Source organism: Castanea sativa, chromosome 10, assembly GCF_040712315.1.
Source record: "Castanea sativa cultivar Marrone di Chiusa Pesio chromosome 10, ASM4071231v1".
Taxonomy (NCBI): domain Eukaryota; kingdom Viridiplantae; phylum Streptophyta; class Magnoliopsida; order Fagales; family Fagaceae; genus Castanea; species Castanea sativa.
In genome coordinates this window covers 26,566,410-26,586,903 of record NC_134022.1, presented here as the reverse complement: position 1 = coordinate 26,586,903, position 20,494 = coordinate 26,566,410, and the positions used below count along the sequence as shown (strand labels likewise).

Below are 20,494 nucleotides of genomic sequence, written 5' to 3'. Positions count from 1 at the left end.
TGTTTAATCTAACTAATCCACTTTGAACTTGTGTAACTAAATTTACTACTCCTGAATAAACACACTGAGAAATAATTGACTATAAAGTATAAAGAGACTAATTTCAGGAACTAGAATGAGGCAGAACTAGAGCTTTTTTTTTGGTTGCTAAACCGGCAGAACTAGAGCTTTGAACACCAATTCAGTGATGCTGGTTACGGGTTACCTCTTTTAAAAGCATTGGTTTTCTATAATTTGGTAGAAGGAAAAAAAAATAGAAAGTTGAGCTCTAAGTGATAAATTGTTGTTTTATTCACTATTCACTATTCACTATTCCAAGTTCGAAAATTCTTATAGTTGATATAATGGAGAAGACATGTCTCATGTGATTTCTATTTGAAGGCAAGAAGCTTGGCAAGTATACGGAAGGGTAAAACCTCATAAGCCCAGTATATGTACAGAGAGTGTTTGTGAAATGGTTAGTGGAAGTCTCTATGTATAACTTCGTTAATGTGGCGTTTCATACGGGATAATGTTTTAGGATTCTTAGAAATGTTTAAAGATTCCCATGTTTGATTGCAAATAATGCTAAGGAATCAGATTCCAGGAGAATCTGGATTTCCCCCTCAGTAGGAATGTGGATTCCCTTTAAAACAGGTAGGAATCTAAATTCCCAAGCTTAAAGAAAATTGTATTTTTTTATAAATTGACAATTTTAACCATTTTTCCTTATCATTTAAGCAATTAAGATAAAATATAAAACAAATTATTATGGATTAAACTCTTTTAAAAATCATTATTAAGAATAAAAGCATTTGAGAATTTAAATAGTTATTTTTGTATTATACCTGTCATTTTGAAATGTTAAACTATAATTTTAATGAATTTGTCATAATTAATAGTTTATATTTGGTTTTTCATTATTTATTTAGAGGAAGATTTTTTTTTTGAAAATGACTTAGTAGTTCATATTCAAATCTAAGGATATAATGAGAAAAATAAATAATTCATTTAAAATTCTGGAATAAATCAAATATTATCATCTCACATTCTTAAGAATCTTAAGAGATTCTCAATGAAACCAAACATAGGAATAACTACATTCCTAGGAATCACATTCTTAGGAATCTGGATGTCAAGAGTAATATGGATTTCCCCGTACCAAACGCCACATAAAGGAATTTATTAGAGTTGGCCTTATTGATTTGTTTTCGAGTTGATAACTAAAGGTCTACTGATTCTGCTACACTTAGTCCTAACTAGAGTGTTTTGGAATTTATAATACAAACTAGCCGCCAACCCGCTCGTTGCACATGATAAATTTTTTAGAGTAGTCTCATTAAATTTATTTTTTACAATTTAGACTAATTTAATAAAGAATAATGTATTTCATAGTCATAAATGTAATATAGGAACAATCATAATAAAGATTAACGGTCCCAAGACCATTTTAGAGATATCCAACAGACTCGCAGCAAGGCAACTGGTCCCAGTGATTGGAGGTATTAGAATATATGCAAGTTATATTTCATTTACAGTGAAAGCTGCCTAATCTGCTTTAATTTTCTTAATTTGTTCTGTAGGTGGACTCTTACATTAGGTCTACTTTGCAGTATGTCAAGCACCATAACCTTATAATTTTCCCTAATCTTTTTTGTCTGATAAAACCTATACTAATTCCAAAGCAGCTCCTGCTTTACACATACAATAAATTTCTGTGTGTAGCTTGGGACCATTGTTTCTGCATATGGATGTAGGATATCCACTGTTTCATAATAATAAATGTAATATAGGAACAATCAATGGACGATCACAGACTTGCAGCAAGGCAATTGGTGGCATGATAGCTTAGGTACTGAGATGGGACTGTGTGAAGAAGAAGAAAAAGGAGATGGAGTGCGTTGGTAAGTTTGATTAAGGGTTTTGTTTTTGAGGCCTCGAGCTGAGTTTGCATTTGAGAGAGACACTGAGAGAGTTTTTTTTTTAACTAGTCAGGTTTTGTTTTTTTGAGAGAGAGTTTTTTTTTTTAATATTGCTGATGTGGAAATTTGTGAGTGCTTCAAATCCTATGTGTCAAGTTTTTAAAAGCGTCTTTTTTGTCTAATAAAACCTATACTCATTCCAAAGCAACTCCTGCTTTACAAATACAATAAATTTCTGTGTGTAGCTTGGGACCACTGTATCTGCATATGGATGTAGGATATCCACTGTTTCATAATAATAAATGTAATATAGGAACAATCAATGGACGATCACAGACTCGCGGCAAGGCAATTGGTGGCGTGATGGCTTAGGTACTGAGATGGGAGATGGGACTGCATGAAGAAGAAGAAAAAGGAGATGGAGTGCATTTGTAAGTTTGATTAAGGGTTTTGTTTTTGAGGACTCGGGCTGAGTCTACATTTGAGAGAGACACCGAGAGAGTTTTTTTTTTTTTGTTGAGAAAGAGAGTTTTTTTTTTTTATTTTAAATATTGCTAATGTAGAAATTTGTGAGTGCTTCAAATCCTATGTGTCAAGTTTTTAAAAAGTGTCTTTTTTGTCTGATAAAACCTATACTCATTCCAAAGCAACTCCTGCTTTACACATACAATATTTCTATGTGTAGCTTGGGACCATTGTATCTGCATATGGATGCAGGATATCCACTATTTGATAATAATAAATGTAATATAAGAACAATTGATGGACGATCACAGACTCGCGGCAAGGCAATTGGCAACGTGATGGCTTAGGTACTGAGATGGGAGATGGGACTGCGTGAAGAAGAAGAAGAAAAAGGAGATGGAGTGCATTTGTAAGTTTGATTGAAGGTTTTGTTATTAAGGACTCAGGCTAAGTCTGCATTTGAGAGAGACACCGAGAGAGGTTTTTTTTTTTTTTTAAACTAATCAGATTTTTTTTTTAGAGAGAGAGTTTTTTTTTTAAAATTTTAAATACTGCTGATTTGGAAATTTGTGAGTGCTTCAAATCCCTTGTGTCAAGTTTTTAAAAAGTTAAAAAAAAAAAAATTAAAGTCAAAGGCTTTGGTTTTATAGTATAATATATAGATTGAACCCAGCTCCTGCTTTACACATACTATAAATTTATGTGTGTAGCTTGGGACCATTGTATCTTCATATGGATGTAGGATATCCACTGTTTGATAATAATAAATGTAATATAGAAACAATCGATAAACCATCACATACTCGCGGCAAGGCGATTGGCGGCGTGATGGCTTAGGTACTGAGATGAGAGATGGGACTGCGTGAAGAAGAAGAAAAAGGAGATGGAGTGCATTTGTAAGTTTGATTGAGGGTTGTGTTTTTGAGAACTCAAGCTAAGTTTGCGTTTGAGAGAGACATTGAGAGAGTTTTTTTTTTTTTTTTTTACCTAATCAGGTTTTTTTTTTTTTGAGAGAGAGAGTTTTTTTTTTTATATTTTAAATATTGCTGATGTGGAAATTTGTAAGTGCCTCAAATCCTATGTGTCAAGTTTTTAAAAAGTGTCTTTTTTGTCAAATAAAACCTATACTCATTCCAAAGCAGCTCCTGCTTTACACATACAATTTTGTGTGTAGCTTGGGACCATTGTATTTGCATGTGGATGTAGGATATCCACTGTTTGATAATAATAAATGTAATATAAGAACAATTGATGGACGATCACAGACTTGCGGCAAGGCAATTGGCGGTGTGATGGCTTAGGTACTGAGATGGGAGATGGGACTGCGTGAAGAAGAAGAAAAAGGAAATGGAGTGCGCTTGTAAGTTTGATTAAAGGTTTTGTTTTTGAGGACTCGAGTTGAGTCTGCACTTGAGAGAGACACAGAGAGAGTTTTTTTTTTTTTTTTTTTTAAACTAATCAGGTTTTGTTTTTTTGAGAGAGAGAGTTTTTTTATTTTAAATATTGCTGATATGGAAATTTGTGAGTCCTTAAATCCCCCGTGTCAAGTTTTTAAAAAGTAAAAAAAAAAAAATTAAAAGTCAAAGGCTTCGTTTTATAGTATAATATATAGATTGAACCCCAAATCGGTTTTTGGTGTAGACGGAGATTAAACTCTAGATCTCTTATTCAATCATCAAAAATTTTACTAATTCAACTAACTGGAACCCATTAATAAGTCTTAGACTCATAAATAAGAGTAGTGTTCAAGACTTTGGTTTACTTCCAAAGTACGTGCCAAGACCTTGACTTTGACTCTATTATTATAGTCTTGGGCCAAATACGTGACGAAGTGCTTGGGCGTATCTGTGTGATGAAAGTCTTGGGCCGAGTAAATGTCTAAACTAAATGCTCCATTATTAAAATCTCTGACTCTCAGCCCTATCTAGCCATCTCACCAGAAAATGGAGGCAAAGGTGTTAGCACTAACGTACTTAGCTCCCCCGCCATTACCAACTTTCTCGATAGCTCTCGCAAGGCTTCCAAGTTCCAATACTTCCTCACCCTTCTCCCTTCAATCCCAAGTACTCACACCGCTACGGTTAGTCCCCACCACCACAAACACCGTTTGCTCTTTCAAAAGTTTGTCTTTGCTAATTTTAAAGTTTTTGTTTTTTGGGTTCTTTGGTTGGAATTCGATTACCTGTTCTGAGGAGGTGTATGAATAAGGATGGCCCGCTTATAGATGGGCTTCCAAAGGAGTATTATGATGGCGTATGTGTATGTATGTAGTTGTTGATATTTATCAGCTATGACGTTCTTTGCACCTTTGCTTAAATGGGTGTCTCTTATTTTTCGTGTTTTGCTATGTCCACTGGATGAAAAGGGAGGAATGTGTCTAAGCACCCCAAAGGCCCCAACTAAAAAAGAATGTTTGTATAAAACTCTCCCCTTTCACATCGGATTTATAATTATTAATTAAGGCCTACTTAATGCTATATTGCTGTTGGTTCTCAAAAATAAAAATAAAAATAAAAAATCTAAAAGCTATTTTTGTTTAGCACCCAATTTTGTTAAGGCACCGGCACATTAATTCGCTCCTTGGAAGATATGATAAGTAGTAAATTAGAAGAAGTCCTTAATAGGTTCCTATAGTCACTTAGAAGGAGTACAATAATCATAAAAGGTTTTTTAATAAGTACAATAATCATCACATCCAATTCTACTCCAATATCTATTAAAAAAAAAAAAAAACTAATGCAATAGAATTTTAACCGAGTTGCTTGTTAAAAGAAGCCCATCCCAAAAGGGCCCAAACCTCGGCTATAGGGCAGGAAGTTTTGGCCCAAAGCCACTGCAGCTTAAGATGGTTACAAATTTACAATGTATAAATGAACTTCTTCTTCTTAAATCCTTAATTTCGGTTTCTCCTTCCATGATTCCATCAAGTAAACACAAACGAAAAAAAAATTTTGCAACAGAATATCTAGAACTTGGACTGAAACATGTTGCAGTGGAAATAGACCATGCCCATAGCATGCAAATTTAAAAGACAAAGAGGAGGCCAATTAGCAATACTTTTTTTTTTTTTTTAATGTTATTCGAGACCCCAAACTTAGTTGCCTTTAATACATATATAATATGTACCCACACATAAAGAACCTTTTTTGTTCCTCCAGTTGGTCAATTGTTGAGTGCGCTGCCCAGCCTGTCCTGCTCAATTCCTTTCTATAAAATATAAATACCAATGCATCTCTTTCACCATCTTCACAACTCAAATACATCCTTACTAAAGCTAGCTAATTCTTCCTCTGTTTTTCATCTTTTATTTGGTTTCTTTCAATAGGCAAACATGGGCGTCACCACTTTTACCCAAGAGTTCACCACCTCAGCCCCTCCTTCCAAGATGTTCAAGGCACTGATCCTTGATTCACATAATCTCATTCCCAAGCTCATGCCTCAGTCCATCAACAGCATTGAGTTTGTTGAAGGCGATGGAGGTGTTGATAGCATTGAACAAACCAACTTTCCTGAAGGTTGGTCAGCTATAATGCTATATATCATATCTTAATATTAAATATGTAAATTAGACATAACATTTCTTATCATTTTTTCCATAACACATTGTCTGTTGTGATTAGTGATGTACTGAGTCTAGATGAAAGTGATGTTACTCCAATCACAACAAATCATGTTAGTAGTCATGAAAAATATTGTGTCTCTCGCATTATTTATATTAAAGCTGGATTTTACATTTTTTGAAGTTTGATATAACATTTTTCTTTTTAATCTTCGTAGGAAGTCACTTTAAATACTTGAAGCACAAGATTGATGCCCTTGACACGGCCAACTTTATGTGCAAGTACACCTTGATTGAAGGAGATGTGTTGGGTGACAAGCTTGAATCCGTTGTTTATACAGTAAAGTTCGTTGCCGCAGGTTCAGGTTCAGGTAGTGTATGCAAGATGACAAGCCACTACAATACAAAGGGTGACATTAACCTTAAGGAGGAGGAAATTAAAGCTGGCAAAGACAAGGCAATTGGAATGTACAAGGTTGTAGAGGAATACCTATTTCATATGGTCTTGGTAGGATTGTTTTTTTTTTAGGCTAAAACTGTCTATGATTTGTAATAAAAACTCTGCAGCTGAAGCGTTAGCTTTGGCTGATTTGTTACAGAGATGTTCAATACAAATTGTGGGGGTATATTGTACATCTTTTCATGAGTGAAAGAGACAAGTTTCAGTGTTATATATATATATATATATATATATAAAACTATTTTTTTGCTATTTTGCAATCGTCAATCGCAATGTGTTCACCAACTGGATACTCTCTAGAAACTTTACAAATGTAATGAATCAATTATTAACTAAATAGTACCAAAACCAATTATCTTCCATATCTGAAAGAAATTTCTTTTGAAAATTGATTGAAGTGACTTTGCTTTTAATTGACTAAAATTATAAAGCCACTGGCTGAAAAAAAATTACCATAATTTTTTCCCCCTTTTCTGAATCAATAATTTTAACAACATTTTATTGTACATATACTATTATCAGATTCACAATCAACTTTGGATGCTTATAGAAGTCTAGAAGACTTGGTTTGGCCAATGCCAGTGCAATGCACTAATGGCTGCGCAATGAGCTTAATTCCACTGCAGTTGCCAGTGACTAAGAAAAGGGGGTCCCACTGCCACAGCTTGGAATCTCTGACTAGTTTTGTGTTCACTTCAGCCAGCCAGACTAGTAGAAATGTGGAGCAAAATTCCACCCGACACCTTGAATACAAGGGTACATCGTTCTCAGTTAATTTGGATATACTAGGCATCTTATAGTCATCCAAATATAAATTCTCTTGCTGATTACTTTATCAGCATCTTTTGTAAAACACTTTCCCATCCCCTGTTCTGTTTTCAATTTCTAGACTAGGAAGATGGGTGTGATAAGTTTTGCTCAAGAGTATGAATCACCAATTGATCCTGGTAGATTATTCAAGGCCTTGATAGTTGACTCGCACAATTTATGCCCCAAGCTCATGTCTCAGTCCATTAATAGCATTGAAATCATTGACGGAGATGGAGATGTTGGAAGTATCAAGCAAATTAATTTTGCTCAAGGTATGTAACAAATATTGCTATTTGTCTTTGTTTTTTTGCTACGAAGCTATATGCTATTTGCCACAAAATAGTAGTATTAGATCCTAGTAATTAAATAAATTAAGGGTAAGGCAGCCTACTAAGTACTTTTTTATTGGCAAAAGTGGGAGTTTTATGCATAAAAAATGACCTTTTGAGATCTTAGTAGGTAAAATGTAGAATGTGCTTAAATTATGTCTATAATATGCAGGTATTCATTTCAAACATGCAAAGCTCCGGATGGATGAGCTAGACACGAAGAATTACCAGTGCAAGTACACAATAGTTGAAGGAGATGTGTTGGGAGAGAAGCTCAAATCCATTAAGTACGAGGTGAAGTTTGTAGCTGATGAGCATGGAGGCTGCATTTTTAAGATGTTGAGTGAGTATTACTCAGATCAAGAAATTGAGTTCAAGGATGAGGACATAGAGTTTGGCAAAGAAAGAGCAACAGAGATGTACAAAGTAGTGGAAGCTTACCTCTTGACAAATCCTCATACCTATGTTTAATTAATATTGCTATAACAAATCCTCATGTTATGCTTTCTCAACAGACGTCTGAATATCCTACTGTATGTTTGAATGATCTTTTATTGAAATTACACTACTAGGTTTTAATAACCGAAGTATTCAAAAAATTTCATAGCTCACAATTCTTCTTGGTTAGTAAGTCTTCTTTGAATAAGTTTCATCCAGAAGTGAGATAACATAAAAGCACAGTTTGATACACTCATGGCCATTCCAAGTCTCCTGGTTTTGTTTTACCATTGTTAGGGACTTTATGTGCCTTTTTCTTTTAACTACCAATCAACCCAAAACCTCATCTTCACAAATCACAATCACAAGACAACAAAAGAGACGATATTTAAAGGACTATTAACATCCTATATACAATACTTTTTAATATTAGAGTAAACTATGTATATGATCTCTGTCTTTTACACCAAATTTCAATTTAGTTTCTAACTTTTTAATTGTGTCAAGTTGGTCACTAATCTCAATGTCGTGTCAATTTAATCCGTTATATATTGGATGGAAAATTCTGACATGTCAAACGGATTAAATATAAAAAATTGCCAACCACCTGGACTAACATGTCAGCATTTTTAATTTAATTTTATAAATTGTCAGCATAATTTTAAATTAGAAAAAAAAATAAAAGAAGAAAAACAACAGATAATTTAATTCCCTAACTCACATATTTCTTCCAAGTGTCATTAAGGTCCCAGCAGTTATGATTGGTAGGAACCTGTAGTATTCCAGTTGAAAGGGCAGCTTGAAGGGCCTTATCATGTCCAGATGCACCAATAGGGGGACTCATGACAAACCCGAAACATGAAGATGATACTGTTTGTAAAAGTTGACAGAATATATCAAAATATAAAGATACAAATAAATAAAAATGAAAAATGAAAAGTAATGCAAGATCTTACTTTGCTGCAGTGACGAAGTCAAGATCCCAAACCCCAGATTCATCAAGGGATAACCCAGAAACTACTGGTTCTCCAATAACCCTCTGCCCTGCAATTTAAAGACGAGTTCTTTATCTTCCTTAAAAACAATAAATCATCTAGGAAAAAAGAAATTTGGAGATCAGCATATATGAGTTCTAGAACTGACGGCCAACAACTTGAAGATTACACACTTAAACCAAATCAATCAGCGAGGATAGAGGAAAATAAAAGTCTTGAGATAGTCTTTTACATGGGTCTGCCCCTGTTTAACGAAATAAGCAAAATTCTTAATCAAACTAAAAAGATTTGATTTGGGTTTTCTAAAAATTGACGTGTTCTTTAAAAATAAAACAGATGTGTTAGGGTCTGTTTTGATAGAACTTATTGCTGAAAACTGAAAGCTGAAAACTGAAAACACTGTAGCAAAATAATTTTAAAATGTGTGAATAGTACCGTGAGACCCATTTTTAATGAAAAAATTGCTGAAAAGTGAAATTTGTGGGTCCGTAAACAGTGCACGAATGCACTGTTCACAGAAAATTGGGTCAACACTTGCGGCTGGAGGAAAAAAAAAAAAAAAACAAAACGCGGACGCAGAAACGCCTATCCAAACTCCACCTTAGTCTAGGTGCAGTTGCTGTGGCAATTTTTTTTATTTTTTTTTATTTAAAGTCATTTGACACTTTACACTTTTCTATTAAAAAATAACAGCAATGATTAAATTGACATAGTATTAAAAGGCTATGGATCAAATTGACACAATTGAAAAGTTAATAATTAAATTGAAATATAATGTAAAAAATAGGGACCAAATATGTAATTGAACATTTTTTTACAAGATTAGTAAATCCTGTTTTCTAATTAAATTTGTCTTCCTAAAATAAATTGTATTCTGGTATATCCATCCTTATTTTTTAATATTCTACCAATTTAATGTATCATAAACAAAAAATTTTATAATTCAAAATTTTCAAAATAATTGAAAAGTGAAATTGATTCATGGGCCAAAATTTTTAAGACACATAAGACATTGATTTTTTTTTTTTTTAACGTACTTTGAGGTTGCACATGCAAAATATTTCTTTCAAGGCGATTTTGGATGTAGCTTGTAGGAATGATGATGACAATTGACTATTGCCTTATGTAAATCTCATTCATTTTCATACGTTCTTTTTTGGTAAACCATTTTCATACGTTCTTTTCATACAAATTCATCACCTAGAATAAATTGTCTTCTACCAAATTTGTCTCTTGTTTTTTTTGTAGATGTTCTATTTTATGTATCAATGAGATGCAAAATTAGACAGTAAGTCTTTTACACACACAAGACTAATATGAATTCGGACTCATATGTAATATATATATATACACACACACATATACATATATTTGGCAAACTCTCAAATAAGGTTGAGGGAGCTAGAGGGAAATATCATATCTCTGTATCACTATTCTACTGACCACCACCAATACATATTTGTATGAGTCCGAATAGTTAAGAATGGAGTATAAAACTCATATTTTATATTATTTAATAAGAGATTGTCACATTGACTTTTTTACTTAAAACTCAATACATCCTACCACACCTAGTGTGTGTTTAGATACCACTTATTTTGCTGAAAATTTATTGTTGAAAATACTGTAGTAAAATATTTTTTATTGCTACAAATCACTGTTCACCCGTGGAATACACTTGGCTGGTCCATGAACAGTGCCATGGACCAGCCAAAAAACGCGCCTTACACAAACGCAGACACAAGAAGCCTTACCCAAACGCACCTCTAATAATATCTCAATAAACTCTCAATTTAGTTGGACTTTAAGATGGGTATTAGAATTGATTGAGTATAGTTATGATTATTTTTTATTACTAGTGTGTTGTCTCGTGCATATACACATGTACAATTAAAAAAATTACAATTATACAGTTCAAATTGTACATTTTTCTAGAAGAGATTCAAACTATACATAGTATTAGCTTTACACTTTTTTTAAACTATACATTTCTAAAATATATAATGGTTATATATATATAGGTTGAGTTCAAGTTACACCTGGTGTAACTTTAAGTAATGTTACACCATCCAATAACTTGTTATAGAATTCATATTTTGAAAATCTCACATTTGAATTATATGCTCTATATGTTTTTTAACATTCATGCCAATTGAATGTTATTTACCATTTAATCCATATTCATATTTTATGCATTATTTTAATTTACAAAAATTTATATTTAAATAATTGATTTATGACATGGCTATTAATTTTTTATAATTTTGAAATTTTGTAAGCATGGAGAATATATAAAGATAATGTAATTTAAAGGTAGATTTGTCAAAATTCATATCTAATTATAAAATATTGAGCGGTGTAACATTATTTAGAGTTACACCGGGTGTAACTTGAACTCAACCCTATATATATATATATATATATATATATATATATATATATAGAGACTTTTCGGTTTTTGCACCTAATAATTCACTTACCAAAAAAAATTTTAAAAAAAAAAAAGAAAAGATGGATACATGGTGGAAAATTGAACTTCAATTGAAATCCAATTTAAAATCTAATAAGATCTGGACTGTTTGATTATTACACTCAATAGTTCACTTGGCACAAAATTAAATGGGACATGTGGCACAAAATTGAGAATCCAATCAAAACCTAATTGGATTTTCTCTAAGCTTTGACTATTAATATATATACACACACACATTTATAGATATAATAAGATCATATGACATGTTAAGAATGGAATTCAAAAATCTAGATTTTACGTCACATCTTTATAGAATTTAATTTCATTACTTGTATGTAATGATTTCTACACCATATTTCTAGGTAAAAAGAAATTACTATTTTAAAGTTCCATATCCTACAAGTGATGTAAGCTTGTATCTTCTTAAGATAGTGATCTGATTCACGCCTCAACTCTGTCACCTAAAAACATTCATGAATTGATTGTAAATTATTTATCATATTATGAGCTGCACTTTAAGCACCACAAGTTAATATCTCCTAATTTTATTTCTGTTTTATCTTGAATCCACAACGTCCAAAAATTATTTTTATTTAAAATGATATTTTGAATGTTATAAATTTTAATTTATTTAATAATTTATGTTCTTAGGAACAACAAATGATGATGACTATTGACTATTGACTATTGACCATTGCCTTATGTAAATCTCATTCATTTTCATACGTTCTTTTCATACAAATTCATCAACTAGAATAAAATTTCTTCTACCAAATCTGTCCCTTGTTTTTGGTTGGTGTTCTATTTTATGTATCAACGAGACACAAAATTAGACAGTATTTATTTTACACAGACACACAACACTTATTCAAAAGGAATTTTTCATTAAAATTGATTAAGAAAGAAATTTTTTTAAATGGACATAAAGTAAAAAAAAAAACTAATTAATTAATTATCCTCTTTATATTATAATTTACATAATCACTAAAGTGTATTGCATATGAGGTTAAGTTTGAAAACTCTTCAGATGGAGGGTGCGTTTGTCAAGTGACAAGGGAGTAGCACCCTGCTGGTGACTTTACCATCAATGAAGAACAATTCAAAGGTGGTAAAGAAAGAGCCGCGTTCAAGGTTGTTGAAGCCTACCTTTTGGAAAACCCCGCTGCCAATCATTCCGTACTGTTGTTGCCCCTTTAAGGTTGTTGAAGCCGTGTACAAGGTTGTTGCCCCTAAGATTTTCTATGTGCATTTTATCTCCGCTGAGTATTGTCGTAACTTGTAATGACTGATTGGCAATCAGAAATTCAAATAAAAATTTTCACATTTAGTAGTTACTTGTAAGCTGATACCCATATATGCCCTATTCTACCACCAGTACATATGTATGGTACAAATACAAACCATCACAATTATACACACATATATATACGTTAAATTTGCTATTAAGGGTTCATTTGGATTTAATTGAAAACTGAAAATACTGCAGCAAAATGATTTTTAGATGTGTGAATAGTACTGCAAAATCCATTTTTAATAAAAAGTTGATGAAAAGTGCGTGCACAGTATGTGCACCAGTACGTGCGCAATAACGTTGTCCCCTGAAACGCGCAGCAGAAAAAAAAATGTAATTTCCTCTTTATTTTAGTTTTAATATATATATATACACACACACACATACACACATAAGTTTACTCTTTCTTTCTTTTTTATTGGGTTTTTGTTTTTTGATAGTTTAATTATATTAGATTCTTCATCTTTTGCATAGCATTAACTCACCTAGAACAAAAAAAAAAAACTTAAATATGACACATGATGCAAAATTAGACAACAATAAGAATCCAATTTAGAATCTATTGGATTTTTCTCAGTTTTGTCTTTAATTGTACTAGTGTGTATCCCCGTGCATGTGCACTGGTATAGGGGTGAACCCAAGTGGGGGCTGGAGCCCCCTGGATCTTTTTTTTTAATTTAATTTTTATAGTTATTATATATTTCTTTTTGTAGTTGAGCCCCCTTCCAAAACCTCAGGCCTCCTTCTCCCCAATTAGCCTAACTAGTCTGACCCAAATAGCAACTATCCAACCCAAAAACTTAACAAAAATAATAAAAACATTCACAATGGTGATTGTATTTTAGCAACAACAAAAAAACTATTTTACTACTAAAGAACCAAAAAATCATGTGCTATTGGAGAAGTTAAAGCTAACTTTTTTGCAACTACAGTAAACTAGTATAAATACCAATTGACTGTAGCAAGACGTTAAAAATAAAATACAATATTTTATTAAGATTATCCCTCTTCCTTCAATTAAAAAACTCAAATTCTCTCTCTTCGTTTATAATCTTATGAGTTGTTTATATTATTTTAAAGAGGAAATTATACTTTACCACCCTAAACTATATCTTATGTAACACTTTGCACCCTAAACTTTTTGAATGCACGTTTTGCACCCTAAACTATGACCCTTGTTACACTTTGCACCCCAACGTTAAGTTTGCTATTAACTTAGATGGAAAAATATGACACCACGTGAAAAGCTCTAATTGCCTCTCTTCTTAATGCTTTAAAAACGAAATATAAATAACACTTTATGATGCTACGGAAGCTACAAGAAAAGAAACACGTTACTTGCTGAATGGAAAAAGAAACTAAACTCGTTAGCTTCTGAATGAAAACCTTGAATCCACAAGGTAATAAGGTCCTGGAATCCACTAGAAAGAAATAGACAAGGCCTGTATTTTATAAATCTGAAAATTGAATTGCTTTGAAGGTTACAATATGTTTAAATAGTAAAAGAAACCCCAAGGTGGCTATGAAGACACCCAAAAACCCTAATCATGATAATCACATAACTAGGTGGCAAAAAAGTGATTTTTGCCAAAAATAGAAAATTTTAGATAATTGTGAAAATTGAAAATATTGTCTCTAAAAGACGTCTCAAAACAAACGGGACCTTATTCTGACTTTTAAACTAAAAATTATTAAGGAAAAACAAATATTACTATAAATAGCAAAAACATTGTTTTTGGGGCCTTAACGAATGAATTTGCCTAAATTTAGGTGACACTCATATGAGTCTAGATCAAAATGCCGTTTCCCTTCGACTTGCTAAATTTCATGCAATTCCAACACTGTTACCCTGATGGCCTCTATTGGCACTCTCCTTTAATCCTATATTGTGACTTCTGGCACCTCTGCTGCTCTAGGAAAGCATGTGCTATCTGTTCTACATCACTTTACCACCTTAAACTATACTCCTTATTACACTTTGTACCCTAAACTTAAGTTAATAGAAAACTTAACAACAGAATGCAAAGTGTAATACTGGTCATAGTTTAGTGTACAAAACATGGATTCAAAATGTTTAAAGTACAAAGTGTAACATGAGGTATAGTTTAAAGTGGTAAAGTGTAATTTTCCATATTTTAAATAAAGTGATAACAAAATAGAATATTTGATATTAGGAATATTGTAAAGTGAGGTGGGAAAATAAATAAAGTAGTTTTTTAGGATGCTAAAAGCTAAAAGTTTTAGCACCATTACTATTAATGCTCTAACTTCAACAACAACAACAAAAAAAAAAAAAATTCCTAGTCAGCCTAGTATTAAAAAAAATTATTTTGTTTTTGTTGATAGATAATTGCATCTTAAGGTATCTAAAAACAACGATTTTGTGTGTTTACAATTTTTTAATACTATGTGGATGCCTATTTGGAGTTTTTTTTCCCCCCCTTTATACTCTGGCCTTCGCTAGCTTAAAATCCTAGGTTTGTCCCTGCACAAGTACAATTAAAAATAATCACAATTATATGGTTCAAATTATACATGGTATTAAATTATATATTTTTTAAACCATACATTTCTAAAATATGTAATTGTTTCTCATCCAATATATATATATATATATATATATATATATATATATATATATATAATTAAGAATTTAATTGGTTTTAGACTCTTCGGTTTTTATACCTAATAATTTACTTACCATAAAAATAAAAACTTAGATGGACAAGTGGCAAAAAATTAGAATCCAATTTAGAATCTAATTGGATTTGGACTCTTCGACTTTTACACTTAATAATTCACTTGGCACAAAATTAAAAATTAAATAAGACACGTGCCATAAAATTAAGAATTCTATTAAGATCTAATTGGGTTTTAGCTTTGGATATTAATATATATATATATATATATATATATATATATATATATATATATATTCATGGATTGGCTATGTAAATCATGATTATTCAATGCTGATTTATTTCATTATTTGTTGGAATGATTGATTGGCAAATGTACTTCATATAACACACCACACATGGTTGTATTGTATATGTCAAATTTGTTGTCTTCTTTGTCACCATCTTTTGTATAATATGTCACATTTTGGCTAGCGTCTCCATTAGGGGTGTCCAACCAAACTCGGTACCCGACCAAACCGCCCAACCCAATCGACCCGGCCCAAAAATCGGCCGACCCGACGCCGTTGACTGTTAGCAGCGGGTCTTCATCCCCAAATCCTGATACTAGTAGGTTAGATGATGGGTACAAGCATAAAAACCAAGATCTCAACCGATCAGACCGTTTGTACACCGAAAAATTAGTTGTTCTCCACCGATTAATATGTTTCGCCGGTCGTCTTCTCCGGTTAGTCGAGCCGATGAGACCTCGTCAAGATTCAGCCTATTCTCTTTGAGATCAACCGAGATCTCACTCAAATCCGACGAGATCTTGTCATCTCTTCAAGATCCACCGAGATCTCTTCAAGATCCAGCCAAACCTCAGCAGATCGGCCCAATCTCAACCAAATTTGGTGGTTTCCTGCAAAATCTTGCATAGTTTTAAAATTTTCAACTCCGACCAAGGACCGACCGGTATTCAAGGAGTTTCGACCACCCAAACCGATTCAGTTCACTGGTAGGCGGCGAGTCCAGAAATGAGAGACCCGAAGTTATCGGGTCGGTTTCGGATTGGGCACAAACCCAACCCATGGACAGGCCTAATTTCCATGTCAGTTTGACAAATTCCTTGTTTGAATCTATAGAGCAGGATTCCTTTATTTATGTTGGTACCAGTTTTACAGAATATGTTTTCTAGTCTACAATTTTATGAAAATACAATCAATCTTCACTTTGATCATTTCAAGCAACTCCAATGATTGCAAAACCAACCATTTATTCAGATGCAGCGAGCTGTTTGAGTAATTGTCAAGTTATTAACAGAATGCATAGTCATGTTTAAATTTAGAGAACATGCAGCTCCTTAATGAAAATTTTCAATGAAACTAAAAATTTTCTAAGAAAAGAAATAAATAGAAACATCAAAAGAAAATGGTATTCAAGTTCTATTGCACTAACTAAATAAATTTCAGTGTACATGATGGAAGAATTCAATGTGAGAATTGTCGGGATATGACATGACTTATGGAAAAATTCAGTGGGAGATTGTGAATCCTTCAAGAAAATCACCAAGAGATAAACACAACTATATTGGAAAATTGCCCTCCTGAATTGAACGTGTAAGCTTTTTAGTATTTCATGTACCGATTGAAATTGAAGGAAAAAAATTGTGATTATAGGTAATGACACTACAAGAAATCTGGGTTTAGGCGACATTTGTAAAACGTCACTAAAAACCCAAAAAACGTCACTATAGACACAAATGGTCTATAGCGACGTTTGTTTTTGCGACGTTCAAAAACGTCGCAATAGAGCGGTCACTATAGGTTTATTGCGACGTTTCAAAAAACATCGCCATATGTTACTCTTTAGTGGCGTTCAAAAACTTTTAGTGACATTTTCTAAAACGTCACTAAATAATATAACATTTTCGTATGTAATGTAGGAAAATACATTTAGCGACGTTTTTAAAACGCTGCAAATATCCACACCTATAGTGACGTTTCAAAAACGTCGCAAAAGCTGCTCATTATTTTTAAAAAAAATTAAAAATGCTATATAAACCTGTTTAAAATTCAACAATAACTAACACAAGCTTGTAATATATCAAATGTACCTACTAATCATCAATATTCCACAATAACACATTAACCATAGATATATATATATATATATATATATATATATATATATATATATATATATATATATATATATATATATATATTTGTATAATACCAATACATGTATCGCTTTAACTAAGTGGGTTGGTTGCCTAAGATTAAGTGTAGCTATTAAATTAAGTTTCTTAGTTAGTTAAAAACCCATTAATATATATGTTTGGAACATAGTCTATTTTGCAATCCTATTGTTCATCCCCTGCCACTGCTAGAAGGTATAATATTGAAAAACAAATACTAACACTCCAAAGAAATACTTACAATGATTCAGCCCTTGATCCTCAAGTCCTTTTGCCCAAGAAGCCAAATCTGAATAAGAGAATTTTCTACCAATTTCCAACCAAAATAGAATAAAGCAAAAATTAGTACAAAGCTCCATAACCCATTAAAGAAAAACCAAATCAAAGCAAACCCATAAGCCAAAAAAAAATAATTACACTCTAAAGAAACTTGAACAACAAAAACTTTAAACCAAAACTGAAAAATAGCAAAAATTAGCACAAAAGCTCCATGACCCATTAAAGAAATACCATATCAAAGCAAACCCATAAGCCAAGAACAAATACTTACACTCTAAAGAAAATTGAACAACAAAAACTTTCCAACCAAAACTGAAAAATAGCAAAAAAGCTCCATGACCCATTAAAAAAAATACCATATCAAAGCAAACCCATAAGCCAAGAACAAATACTTACACTCTAAAGAAACTTGAACAATAAAAAAGAGGGAAAAAAGTATGGTGGTGACAGTGGGTCTTAGTGGAGATTGATGATGGCCGCGGTGGCAGTGGGTGGAAGGGAAAAGATGTGTGGTGGTCCTAGCGAAAATGGGTCACAAAGAAAACACTAGGAACAAAGAACAAAGAAAAGAAAAGAAAGGAAGGGGACAATGAATAGTGAGCCTAAGAAAGAAAAGAGTGGGACACGGAGTGAGTTAATGAAAAGAAAGAAAAAAAAAAGTGTAGGCCAAAAAAAAATATATAGAGGGCAAAAAAGTGTGGGAACCTAAAAGTCAAAATGTTTAGAACATATAGCGACGTTTTCGAAACGTCGCTATAGAGTATTTGAAAGTGTTTGCTTTAATCAAGATAGCGCGTATTTTTTTTTTGGGAGCCTGAAAGTTAAAAGTTTAGAACATATAGCGACGTTTGCTATAGAGTATTTGAAAGTGTTTGCTTTAATCAATATAGCAAGTATTTTTTTTTTTTCACCAACAGGTGGAGATCATTTGCTGTAATCACTATAGCGACATTTTAGAAAACGTTGCTATAGAGTATTTCTTTTTTAGACACATGCTCAATACATTTTTTTTAATCACTATAGCGACGTTTTATTAAAACGTCGCTGTAAACGAGATATGCGCTGCTAAAACTATAGTTCTTGCGACGTTTTAAGAAATGTTGGTATTGTTTTGAGTTGCAGCGATGTTTTTTAAAAAACGTCGCTAAAATCTCAATCTTTAGCAACGTTTTTAGAAAATGTCACAGTATGCCACTTATAGTGGCGGATTTAAAAACGTCACTAAAAAAAACGCCGCCTAAACCCAGATTTCTTGTAGTGTGACTCCACAAAAATATAGAATAGCTATATGGATATGAGCATAGTTGTCAAAATTGCGATCAGGATCATAAGATCACACGATTTTACAATCCCACCTCACTAAAATGTTTAGGATCACACTAGGATCGTAAAAATGGTAAGATCGTGTAGGATCGTATAGGATCACATAGGATTCTACCTCCTACCAAAAACATAAATTTTTGGTTTTGTTTTTTAATGGGATAAATTTTTTGTTTTGATGAGGCTTTAAAGTTTTTTTTTTTTTTTTTAATTTTTTATGTTGTGATGGTATGACTTTTTTATATATAAAATTATGTTAACCGAAGCAAATATTTTCTATTTTCTAGTTTCTAGTTCACTTGTAATCAAAATGAAGTAATGCTTCATCATTTCTAAATGAAGAATTTGATGTTGGCTTTGCTACTTTTTAAGCTATGATGTTATTAAATTTGTTTGATCAATATACTAATTTGTTTTCTAATATTACTAAAATATTTTTGTATATATAATTTTTTTCAGTTATGCTAGTATTTGTGTATTAATTGATTGATTTTTTTGAGCATACTCTTTAATTGTTGCTAAATGGTATAACTTGAATAGTTGAGTATGAAATTATATCTTGATGTCTTTTGCAGCTCTAGTATACAAATATATAATGTCTACATAGATGATGAAATAGATAATGATGATTAGAAATTTATGACAGTGGTTATAAGAACCTTAGAATGAGAATAATTAAATGTTCACTTCACCTTAATATTCATCTTGCTTTTGGATTTCATATTATAGTTAACTAGTTTCCATTTGCTAACTTATTTTGGATTTCAAACTTGGAACTTAGAACTTGGAAAATATTTTCCATATGTTTTGATAAATATTTTGCTATTTGGTTCCTAATTAAATATTTATTGAACTTTTTAGATACATTGGGTCAAAACTTAAATACATTTGTTTCGTTAATATAGAATTAGCAATATATGACATGTAAATTACATCATATGATGCAAATTTAGTTTTTTTTATTGATGAATTTATAATTTATGTGATTATTCAACATATAAAATTATTATCAATGTGTTTTTTGCTTTAAATCTGAAAATATGTAGAATCTTACGATTCATGATCCGATCTTACGATTTACGATCCCACCTACCTTCAACGATCTTATTTAGGATCTTGATTTTGACAACTTTGAATATGAGAAAAGAAAGCAAGCTGAGGGAAAATTAGAAAGCTAGTCCTAGAGGTCTAGACATGGGTCAAGAAACACAAATCTAGAGAAATTGGTTACACAATCACTTCTTTGCAAACTCAAAATTATAATTTATAGTCAGTGATGAAATTGAGTTTTTCATCTGCAAAGATTATAACATGTGGACCAAGATGATTTATTTTAATCATAAAAGTGAAAACTTC

General features: G+C 32.0%; 2 protein-coding genes and 1 long non-coding RNA gene across 3 annotated transcripts; 2 read left to right on the top strand and 1 right to left on the bottom strand.

Annotated features, from left to right (window-relative positions):
- The first annotated feature begins 5,697 nt into the window (after nt 1–5,697).
- Nucleotides 5,698–6,720, top strand: LOC142613807 (major strawberry allergen Fra a 1-3-like). Its single transcript, XM_075786313.1, has 2 exons — nt 5,698–5,881; nt 6,144–6,720. Exons 1-2 carry the CDS (start codon nt 5,698–5,700, stop codon nt 6,452–6,454), a joined length of 495 nt encoding a protein of 164 aa, XP_075642428.1. The 3' UTR covers nt 6,455–6,720.
- A 423-nt stretch (nt 6,721–7,143) lies between these two features.
- On the top strand, nt 7,144–8,609 carry LOC142613020 (pathogenesis-related protein STH-21-like). The gene is made up of 2 exons (XM_075785199.1): nt 7,144–7,467; nt 7,697–8,609. The coding sequence occupies exons 1-2, from the start codon at nt 7,284–7,286 to the stop codon at nt 7,993–7,995; spliced, it is 483 nt and encodes a 160-aa protein (XP_075641314.1). The 5' UTR covers nt 7,144–7,283; the 3' UTR covers nt 7,996–8,609.
- On the bottom strand, nt 7,708–9,232 carry LOC142613022 (uncharacterized). Its single transcript, XR_012840222.1, has 4 exons — nt 9,106–9,232; nt 8,919–9,006; nt 8,684–8,832; nt 7,708–7,847 (listed from the first exon to the last, which is right to left on the bottom strand). It is a non-coding gene; the product is annotated as an uncharacterized LOC142613022 (long non-coding RNA).
- Between the last annotated feature and the right edge of the window lie 11,262 nt (nt 9,233–20,494).

Excerpts from the sequence above, each read along its gene's own strand:
- LOC142613807 (XM_075786313.1), top strand. The coding sequence starts at position 5,698 with ATGGGCGTCACCACTTTTACCCAAGAGTTCACCACCTCAGCCCCTCCT. Across the intron at positions 5,882-6,143 it reads ACAAACCAACTTTCCTGAAG|GAAGTCACTTTAAATACTTG; the intron begins GTTGGTCAGCTA and ends TAATCTTCGTAG.
- LOC142613020 (XM_075785199.1), top strand. The coding sequence starts at position 7,284 with ATGGGTGTGATAAGTTTTGCTCAAGAGTATGAATCACCAATTGATCCT. Across the intron at positions 7,468-7,696 it reads GCAAATTAATTTTGCTCAAG|GTATTCATTTCAAACATGCA; the intron begins GTATGTAACAAA and ends TATAATATGCAG.